This window comes from Zonotrichia albicollis, chromosome Z (assembly GCF_047830755.1).
Source record: "Zonotrichia albicollis isolate bZonAlb1 chromosome Z, bZonAlb1.hap1, whole genome shotgun sequence".
NCBI classification, from domain to species: domain Eukaryota; kingdom Metazoa; phylum Chordata; class Aves; order Passeriformes; family Passerellidae; genus Zonotrichia; species Zonotrichia albicollis.
This window is the reverse complement of record NC_133860.1, coordinates 76,221,266-76,232,426: the sequence shown is the minus strand read 5'-3', so window position 1 is coordinate 76,232,426 and position 11,161 is coordinate 76,221,266. Positions and strand designations below refer to the sequence as shown.

The following is an 11,161-nucleotide window of genomic DNA, read 5'->3' as shown; positions in this document are numbered from 1 at the left end:
GTACATTAAAACACAAGCTGACCATTCAAATTATAATTCAAAGATTTTTTGAAGAATAATGTTCCCCAATCCCATATGCAAACAAAACAATTGGACTACATTCATATATTAATTTTTTATTTTCCCATACAATATTCACAGGGTCTGCTTTTTGTCTTATTCAAACTAAATTTCCCCACCCATACCCTCAAACTAAAGAACCGACATTTCAGGACACGAAAAGAAGTCTTGTAAACATAAAACATCCAACGCATAGATGAAACCCAGAGCATTTAGCAATTAAAAACACAGTTATATCCCCTTTAACGCAGGGTGTTCTCTTGTGTATCACACCAAAGATTAACCAAACTGCTCGTATATTCAAAAGGTGCAGGTTTAACCAAAGGTCACAATGCACTTCTTCACCCACTGCGTGTTAGCATGTGTGTTTTATTATATCCTATTCAGTCAGTTAAAAACTATATACAGCTACGTTGAAACGTGTGTTTGTGCCATGTTTTTAACAACACAAAAATAAAGGCATTTTTAAGCTGTTGCTGCATGTTATGCAGCAGGATGCCAGACCACTGGTTCAGACACCTAACTTTAATGGAAAAGTCAAGTCCACTAAACCTCTGCTGTGGGAGTAACATTGAATGGAACAGTCCACTTCACACACTCAAACATTGTGAAAGAATAAAGAGACATGTATGCAATAGCTGATCATCATCAGTTTTATAGCACTATTTACCACTTTTGCCAGCACACAGAACAACTCAGTAGAAAAAAAAACCCAACACAATTCAAGCCTTCAACCAAATGCCTTTGTTGTGATTAAAGCTACATAACTAATATTCAAACTCCAGAAATAATGAACACTATCAAAAGTAAATCATGTTTTCATTTGACACTTGCACCTGAAGTGTACCACTTGCTTTACTACTGTGTGCAATGCAGCACAAAAAGTACTAGACATCAGTTGCTGAAGCACAAGAAGAAAGCATAGAGGTACAATCAAGAATGTTGTATGCAGGCACAGCTTTGTATCGCAAGACAAAAGCAGACTTTTGTTTTCTTGTATTAGTGGGTTTTAACTATTTGTGGGGAACCTGCATCCCAAAATGAACTGCAGTATTCAAAATTCAGTACAGGATAGCAAAACTTTACATCCTGAATTTTACTTAAGGAAATTTAATACATCCATGACCTCCTAAATAGTCTTTGAGCTGTCTGATGTTTTCCTTCAGTTTCCAAAAGAGCAGTCAATCAATTCACAACAGAGTAGGGGCACTTTTATTTTTTTCAACCATGACATGATTTTAAAATCAAGTCATCTTAGATCAATTCCTCAGACTGCTCAAGTGTCACCTGAACAAGTAATTTCAAGTTTTTGCTAGAAATACTATAGGCAATTAATAAGGGTGTAGAACTCTTTCTCTGCTTGCCAAGAACTTGTGTAAGAAGCATCTTTTGATTGAACTAGTAAATACATGACAAATTTTTTACTTTTGTTTATTTTGGGTGCATTAAAGAATTGGTCAGCATACTTTTTTTTTCCCAGAGCAATTAGGACTTTAACCTTACTATGACCAGCTCAATTCAAACAATGGGCATGTACATACATTTACTACCTTCCACAACGAAATAAAAGAGAATTTTACAGCACATAAGCTACTGAAGACATGAGCAGTGAAAGCAATGTAACTCTAATAACTCTACCAAAAAGATAACCTGAAATATTCAAAACATTTCCTGACCACTAACAAAATAGAGTGGCAATTAGATGCACAAGGCTGTCATGTCTCAGTGCAACACAGAGAGGAATATTTACAGCACTTGTGCAATGCAGTATCAATATAAAATTGCCCTCTTACTAGGAAAACAATTTAGTAAAAAGCTTTGTACGTGCCTAACACATAATATAACCTCATCCAGTGCTGGTGCTGTGCTGCTTAACAAACCAAGCTACTTCTGGTCTTAAATCCAAAAAGCAGCAGCAGCATGTATAGTACTGCACAGGTTCAATGACAAAGTTTGAAGACTCCCTATTCTACTGCACATTTTTTAACATAAACTTGGAAATCTGGATTTTTTTTTGTATGCAGAAGTGGATTTCCTGAGTAGTCTCAGCTTACAATTTCTTCAGTAAAACAAACATTGCAAAAGAGAAAATGTATTTATTTTAATACAGAAGATGTTTAAGCAATCATAATGAAGTATAAAATTCAGCAAATTCTGAAGACTTTCCAGGCTGATAAAGAATGTGTACCACAATGTAGTGCCAAGCTTTCAACGACTTTACAAAAAAGCAATGGGTATGATTCCATTTTCCTAAAACAGCAAATCAAACCAGTGCACTACAGTTAATAATATTTTCTGTTTTGTAATCCAAGATATTCAGCCTGAAAATTAAAATGAAACGAGATTTTCATATATATGATCTCTTGTATCAGACACTAGACTGTTGTGTTATTTTAAAGTGTTACACTGCAGATGACTAATTGTAGTGGTAAAAATCAAACTTGGTTTGGATTAATATCAGTAGAAATAAAGAGACACTAGACACTGCCAGATATTTTAATACAGGAATTCAAATATTTAAGTTCCGAAAGATCCTTGAAAATATTTCAAATTATGTGTCCTTTTCATAACTTTTTAGATCTGTTTTGTGATTTTTAAGAGATGAGGAGTAAACACATTTGAGTGTTGCATATATTCAGACCTCTGTACTTACAGTTAAATTGGAGAACCACTAATCTTAGTGAGTAACACACCTGAAGCATTGCTGCTACTGGTTACGATCCAACGCGTGTTGTCGTGGTTCTTTTATCTGAGAAGAAGCTTTTAAGGAGAAATACCTGCCCGATACTAACAACAAGAAGGATGATTGCTTCCCCTATTGACCAGTAGGCCACCCTTGTGTTTAAATCCTCTGCTCTGCTGCGGCCCTGTGCTTCCCTCAGGCGGAAGTGAGTCTGATAGTCGATGACAGACTTCAAAGCTTCGTGGATTGAAACGCACGCAGACTCCATCTGGAGAAACAAACACACAACACAGAATTAAGAACCCTTCTAGTGATTTTGTGCTTTGATATTTAAAATGGAGTCATGTAATTTTGCAAGCTAAGAATTAATTCAGACCAATGTCAGATAGAAATAGTGTAAATACAGTAAAATGTAACTTACACTGATGAAACTTTACACACAAAAATGTGATGCTGTTAAATACAGAAGCAGATAAAACCACAGAACTAATAAAAAGCAACAAGCTCTGAGAATTAATGAACAAATTCCAAATTTATACTTGGATTCAAAATGACCCTCGGAAATATTTTTGAAATGTCATTGATCCTCCAGCTGTTCATTCCACAGGAAAAAAAGCATTTGCTTATAATATTAAGATACACAGAGCAGATACTATGTGCTTCAGTTTTCACAAATATGACATTCTGCATTGATTAATTCTCACTCAAGTTGTTCAACATGTACTCTGTTGTCAAGGGACCATTCTCTTACTCATCTAACAAAACTGGTTAGAGAAAGGACAATTGTTATCCTTCGGTGCTCCTGAACACTCAATGCCTTATTCATACAAAAATGCATACCAACTTGGCCAATTTAATGATTTTTCATTTAAAAAAAACCCAAAATGCATTATTGGTTTTCCAAGTCCTAGATAATTTTTTATATAAACTTCTTGCAGTTTTAGTTTATCTGCTCTAAGTAAAAGTACTCCTAACTGTGTTTTGATCACTAAGAGACAATCATTAGATCTTCAAAATACTTATTTTCTACTCAAAACTTAAGTTTCTCTTTAATGGCTTAAAATTAATATTTCCTGAAGATCAAACAGCACAAATTATTTTAAAGGAAATGTTTAACGCCCTTGTAGGGCTGCTCTGAGTCCCTTAAATCTGTATCTAATCACATTTTGATGACTTTCAAGACATGTGTTTGAACAAGTCTAAGATAATCTTGACAAAATTCAGAATGAGTATTTTCAAACTAAGTTTTGCTATTTGTAAATCGTAGAAACATCCTGATCTGCACAAGGGATCTAACATAAGGTCACTCTGGTTTTATGGATTTACCTTTAACTGCTTCCATGAAAGGCTGCCCATATTTGGTCATGCCACAAGCCTGACCAGAACTGCAAAAAGAATCTCCTTCCAAAGCAGCAAAAAAAAGAAACTAGGAGATACAGTATCAAGAATCTGGACTCAAAATAAAAGCACTGCAGCAATTAATAAAATGGTCCAAAGAAAGTTTTAAGGTATTTAGATTGTGCACAGGGGGTACAAAACTATAAAATCCTGAAAACACAGTAACAATAATGCTGACACTTTGTAGACTTAAAAAGTCCAAATATCTAGAAGCCAAATAAATATAGCTGACTTTATTTATTTATTTAGCTAGAATTTCCTTCTCCAGTTTAAAAACAATAGTTACACGAGTTCTCCTGCTAAAAAAAGACTCTATATAAATAGTTTTAAATATAGAAATAATTCTGACAGTTTCTCCAGAGCTTGGAAATTTTTTAAACCCTATTCCACCAAAATCTATTTCGTGAAATCCACATGTCAAGAGACACAATACTGTGTCATTGAAAGGATGTTCCATTAGAAACTTTAGAAAAATCCCACCAACCAAATGGAAAACAATCAAAAAAATACCAGAAACTACCCAAACAACAAAACCCCAAACAACACCGGCCTTAAGTTTCAGTCCTAATTTCCTCTTAAACATTTGGTGATTCCTTCGTAGCTCTGTTTTGTGTTCTATAAATCTTATCTTTACAAAGAAGGCCTATTTGTTGCAATTCAGAATATTTGAAAAGCTTTACTTCATGAATTTTCAAAAGCAATGTAGATAACTAAAGCAGCTGAACTTGAAGAAAAATTGCCTTCACCTAACAACTTCTGCAAAAAAAAACAGTTACCTGGGTAAGTGCAGTTACTCTGTTCTCACTAGGAAACAGTGGTGGATCTTCTCCAACCTGGAAATCGAAGTACACAGTTTTGTGTGTGAAAGTAGAGAACTCATTGCTGAAGCAGAACTTGTATGTTCCATTCCTGGATGCAGTAAATGTGAAGCTATCATATTGTTTCTTCATCTCTTTGTACAGCACAATGCCATCAGGATCTTCCAACCGACAGTCAACATCATAATGACCCCCAGTGATCACCTGGAAACAAAAACCAAGAAATTGTCTTTTAAAAAATATGGACAACTATATATTTCTTCTATGAAGTCTGGTCTGGCAGATGGAACTACAAAGCTTTTTGCCTTGACAGGTGTTGAAAAATATAATGCATTCATTTGAGAATCTTTCAAAGCAAGTCTGCAAAATTATTTTCCTATGAACGACACAAAGAAAATAATTAAAAATGCTTCTGGTTCAGCATTTGCAATGTCAACTGTATTTTCAAACACTTAGGAGAACAATTTTAGTTACTTTGTTGTTACTAACTGTACAACAGCAAAGTCTACAGTAGATGACACTCCATGGGACAGCAACAACATGACAGTAACGAGTCTGACATTTGCTGTACACTCAAATCCTCCGTGGAATTAATTCATCCAGCTGAGACTGCTAACATGCAGCAAGACACTCCCTTCTTGTGGCCAGGACAGTGTAACTGCCCTGCTGTATCTCAGCTGCATTAGGCTGCAGGAATGGTGTGTGACCAGTATAACAGGAATTTCGAACTGTCTGGCTTCAATCTGTCCATTTTCCTGTCAGCTGCTGTAAACAGAGCAAGCTCTGGGGAACCTGCTGCCTCCCTTCTGAAGTTAGACACAGGAGTGTTGCGGTGTGTTGCAATGTCCTGTTTTAAACTTCCGGGTCCCTTCCCAAGTGTGCTTATACCTCTCTCCCTCCCCCCTCGCCCCCTTGCTGAGTGAGTCCTGCCAATCAGGCTTAAGATTCCAGCAAGGCATCGTGTGGTTAGTCGAATTCAAAAGATGCCCCTATGCCCAGAGGTCATTGGCCTGTCTAAGTGTCATCCTCCCTTGAGACCCTGCCCCTCTCACCTGGTTGGTAACTCACCTGTCCCCTCCCCTTCCCCTGCCCTGAGCTTAAAAGGTGAATGAGACCATGCGGCCTCCATTCTGTTGGAGGAGTTGCCCCGCTTCAGACCTCTGTAACCATGGAATAAACATCTGGATATAACCCTCCAGCAGAATCCTCTCCTTCTTCTCTTCACCATCGCCAGAAGCTCTCTCTCCTGAGGTAAACGGAGTTCCTGACAAAACTGGACTTGCACCAGTGCCCTGCTGCAATCTCCAGCAGCCAAGGTATCTCTGGGGTAAAGCACCACAGAAGCCGCCTTTGGCTCAGCAGTGAGGGTCACACTGACCCAGGCACAATCTAACTGGTTATATTGGGATTCTTATTCCAATACAGGAGCTCTTGCAAAAACGAGCACATCCGGATAATGCCTGCAAGTGACTCAAAACTTCACAACTGTTTCAAGGGGATTTCTGAGGCTTTGATTACTGTTTGTCTATAGTGTATTACTACCTGGATTGTCCAGAAAGACTGATCAGGAGTTTAGGTATTCACAACTTGGTAATCTGATGACTCTTACCATAGCAGTTGTACACTTTATCCTTGCTGCAAACTTTTTACTTTCAAGGAGGAAGAGACTTATTTCATATGTGTGCAGAAATCACTGAAATATTTTAGTATCTCTGTATCTGCACTTCAGTCCACATGGCATTATCTAAATGCTCATCAGTTTACTGAAGTGCCAGGTTATTAAAATTATTACATTAATAACTGAAACAAAAGACTGGTGCAGCAGCTCCTCCACAAAGGCAAAATTTTAAAAGCATCCAGAGGGCAAGCAATAACACAGCTCTTCATTTTTGAAATATGATCTACAATTTGATAAGGGTGTGCTTTTTCATGGAAGTCACTTGCATTCAGCTGTGTAGGCACCCTGAAAATAGTGCTTTTACACAGAGGTAGCAAAGATTGGCCAGAACTTTAAAGCTCCCCTAGGATTCCTTGCCACTGAACTTGCTTGTGCCTCCTGTCAGCCCTTGAGACATACTGCCAAAGGACATTCGCACAGCACTTCAAGCTGCCAGTGGCTGGTCAAATCCAGACTTTTCTTTTAGCAGTGCTAATCCTGTTCTGGTCACCAATAAAAGTGGCAACAGCATGCTTACCTGTCCAGTGATACCCACTTCAAAACTGCAAGGTAAAGTACTGCACAGAAAAGACTGTATGGAAGAAACAGTCAGAGACAAGAAATGTTTGGGTAGAGAAACAGATATCCAGGACTTAGACTTGACAGGACAGAGTAACAAGGACTGATATGTGGGAGCAACATTCCCCAAATATACTTGAGATGGGACAGCAACTGAGAAACTAGAAAGCAGGACTAGAAAACAGGACTTCAGCCAGAAAAGTCAGCTCATAAAAATTACACAATCCTTTCAAAAGCCCCCAAAGATAGCTGTGATTTTTGTCGGTGGGCATGAGTTTTCTCTCCTGCTGCTGTACTATCAGTGAGTTCATCTACTAAAGTGACAGACTGAAAAGTTCCAGCCCTGCTGATACACTCAGAGGCACCAAAACAGTGATGCTGTACCACATCCTTCTTCTATCACCCTTTCACGGTTTAGTATGTAAGCCAAATCTGAATTGTACTCTGAAACACGAAATATTAGCTCTTAAGAGGCACCGTGCTCATCCTCTCGATGCTTCACAAACCACAAGGCAATTACTGCGGCACACCGACCTGTTGGTCAGGCGCGCTTTAGGTATTCTCTGCAGGGTTCAGGAGGGGCACTATTGGGAGCCACCAGGTTACGGACGCTGCCGGTTTTCAGGACCAACTCTGTGTCCCACTCAGCCCTGCACTACGCGGAAGCCTCCCAGCTGCTCCCGCAGAGTTTTCCTCAGTCAAGCTGGAAACCTCTCATTGGATCCAGCCGCTACTCCCTGGCCGGGCGCTGTTCCCAAATGCTCCCGACAGGAAGGAAGCCAAGGGAGAGCCCCCGGCAGGGGCCCGGGCTTAGGGCTCGGGGCCGCGGCCCAGCGCGGCGCCACGGCCGGGGCGGCTCCTCCAGCTGGGGTACCTGGAACTCGAGGGTGCACTTGGTGCCCTGGGCGATCTCCTCGTAGAAGCACTGCTTAGCGTTGTCGGGGAGCTCGAACGTGATCTCGGAGGCCCGCGCCGCGCAGGCCGCCAGCGCCCACACCAGCAGCAAGGGCGGCAACGGCCCCCGGGAGCCCCGCGGCGGCATCGCCCGGCGCGGAGAGAGGCGAGCAGGGGCGGAGGGGCTCGGGGCGGCCGGGGCTGCGGAGCTGCGAGGCGCGGGCGGGACGCGGCGTGGCCGAGGGGACGAGCGGCGGCACCCGGAAGCGCCCGCGCCTTCCCGGAGCGCTTCCGGGACGGGCGTCCGGCGTGGAAGGGGCGGGGGAGCGGGGCCGCGGCCTCGCCCCTTTCTCCGCTGTGTCGCGGGCTGCCCTAGGTGTTCGCTCAGCGCCGTTGCCCGCAGATTAAGTTTTTCGGGGTCCCCCTAGGCCCTGTAGCTGGCAATGGCGGGCTCCTGTGGCCGAGCGCACGCAAAGAGCGAACTCGGTGCCCTCCGAGAGGAGTCGGGAGAGTTCTGCCGTGCAGATCCTTGAACGTTCATTGCAGAGTCAGTAAGAGCTGAATGAATAAACAGAGGTATAAAACGTCGATTAAAGTGCTCACGCTGATTGCAGCAGTCAGTCATGGAGTCGTAGAACGTTAAAAGTTGGAAATCTCAATGATTCCTAATCCTCCTGCCCTAGGCGGGGACACTTTGCACTAGATCAGGTCGCTCAGAGCTCCATTTGGCCTTGAACGCTGCCAGGTTTGGAGTATTCCCAACCTCCTCGGGCACTGTTCCAGTGTCTCACTACCCTCACTGTAAGGATTTTTTTTCCTTATGTCTAACCTAGGTTTCCCTTCCTTCAGTTAGTACCCATTATTTCTCGTCCTACCACTACAGATCCTGATGAAGAGTTCCTCTCCAGCTTCCCTGTAGGCCCCCTTCATACACTGCTAGGTTGCTGAGGTCTGCACAAAACCTTTCCTTCTCTAATCCCAACACTCTCAGCCTTTCTCAGTTATTTTTATAAATAAAAAAGAAAAAAAAATAAAGAGAAAATATATCCTCCATTCTTATTATATTAAGTTCTGTGGCAAATCAGACAAAGTAGTGTGATAAATAGGTATGATTCGTGCTGATAAAAATTGAAACAGTAATCAATATTGATACAGTAATTAATATTTGAGAATAATAAAACAATTAAAAGTTGTAAAGCCAAAGAAGAGAGGGAAAGGAGGGGCTCCATCCACCTCCCCTTCCCAGCAGATGTTCTCAGGGACCACAGGAAAGAAGCTGAAGATACAGTTGCTAAAAATGACCAAGAACCTGGTTGGGCCCAAGAAAATGCTAATTATAAGGGACTTATTGTTTTGATATGTAGATGCAGTGATACGTTAGTCTTGGCTTACATTGTACTGGCTCGGTGCACACGTGTAACCAAAAAGTGAATTAAAGGACAACGAAGAAGACTACAGGGCCTTCATCAGTGACGACCCCCAAAGACTTGTGCGACCACCAAACCGAGTGGTGGCGCATGCGTGGTAAAGGTGGTAATGAAGGCGGAGACAGAAAAGTGACTAACTGAAAATGGGAGGAGATGGTATTGACATACGGCATATAAGGGGTGATTTTCACTTGGCAAGCTTGTACGTGAAGTGGCAAGGGTCATTGAACCCTGCCCTCCGTACCCCGTGGTTGTTTTTGCTTATGCGCTATTATTTGAACCAAATTATCCCTTATTTATATATTTTCTAAACTATTCAATTAAAATTGTTGCTACCTTAAATATTGTTTGGGTTTTTTTGATGGGATAATTGGGCAAACATAACAGTAGGAAAAGAAAAATTCAGGCCAAACTTCCCAGTCAGGAGCATGAGTTTGCAATGCAGTGCGTCTGGTCACCCATTTTGCTTCTCTGGAAGAGGGGCTGAACCTGCATGAAGTACCTATTTCCAAAAGAGGCACCACATTGGGGTGCTGCTGTATAATCCTCTAGCCTTGGAGAGAAGCCCTGTGCTAGCTTGTGGAAGGTATGATTTTCATCCTCACCACTGTGTAAGAAACTTGGGCATCAGTTTGAGGACTGTGGATTTCATAGGGCAGAGGTACCCAAAATTCATGCGTAGAAGGCTCTGATAGATATGCAGGTGTGGATTATAGTGACATGGCAGATGCTTTACCAAGTACCCACCTTACAGCTGAGGCAGACATTATCTATTTACAATTAATGCTCAGATGTTTGCTGTTTTCATTTAAACACACTGTTTTATTTTAGGTGGCACTTAAGTGTTGGCTGGTAGCTGAGGTGGCTCAAAAGCAGTTTATATATCTGGGCCGTGTGATGCAGCTCCAGTCATTTTACTTAAATCAGTGACCAAAGACTTGCAGGAACTGAAACAACTAATCACCTTCTCCTTCATGTGGCAAGAAATACATTTTGAAAAGACTTCCTCTGTGATTTTTCACAGCAACTGAAGTGATCATGTCCAGGTAACAGTTTCCTAGTTCATTCTTTCCAGCCGTTTTCTGAAAGTTTCCCTGAATGGGCAGAATGAAGCTTCCCTAAGAAATGATGATTGGAAACATATCACCAAATAATCACCAACACAGAAGAGGTGAGATACAGAGCAGGCAAGAAAGGAGTCTGGTGACACCTGCAGAATAAGGAGAAACGGAGAAGATGTTCCAATCTCCAAAATAAATCAGCAAGACTAGATGAGATTATAAAACATCAAGGGAGTGAGGAAGGCAGACTGCGTCCAAAAAGCTCTCCAGCTGGTCCTCTTAACCCTGGTGACTCCTCATTACACCATCAGCAGGCAGAGCTGTCAGCACTAACTGCATAGCATCGGCTCCACTTTGTGGTGGGGTTGCAGCTCACCTGGTGTAGATTTGTTAAGGACTAGTTGTTTTATATATGTAGCAATCATGATAGTAAGAGAACTAGTTACTAGCATTATGAACTGCTTATGAATTTCAGTAATTCTTTAGCAGCTTGAAACTGAAATAAGTTCAATAAATATACTAATAAGTTCAAAAATGTATTTTAGAGAGAGTAATAAGAAGAATTTTCCTTTCCTCCTGGACAA

At 41.2% G+C, this 11,161-nt stretch overlaps 1 protein-coding gene across 1 annotated transcript; it reads right to left on the bottom strand.

Moving 5' to 3' along the window:
- Positions 1-690: 690 nt before the first annotated feature.
- On the bottom strand, positions 691-8,396 carry TMED7 (transmembrane p24 trafficking protein 7). The gene is made up of 3 exons (XM_074532439.1): positions 8,070-8,396; positions 4,918-5,163; positions 691-3,011 (listed from the first exon to the last, which is right to left on the bottom strand). Exons 1-3 carry the CDS (start codon positions 8,235-8,237, stop codon positions 2,775-2,777), a joined length of 651 nt encoding a protein of 216 aa, XP_074388540.1. The 5' UTR covers positions 8,238-8,396; the 3' UTR covers positions 691-2,774.
- Between the last annotated feature and the right edge of the window lie 2,765 nt (positions 8,397-11,161).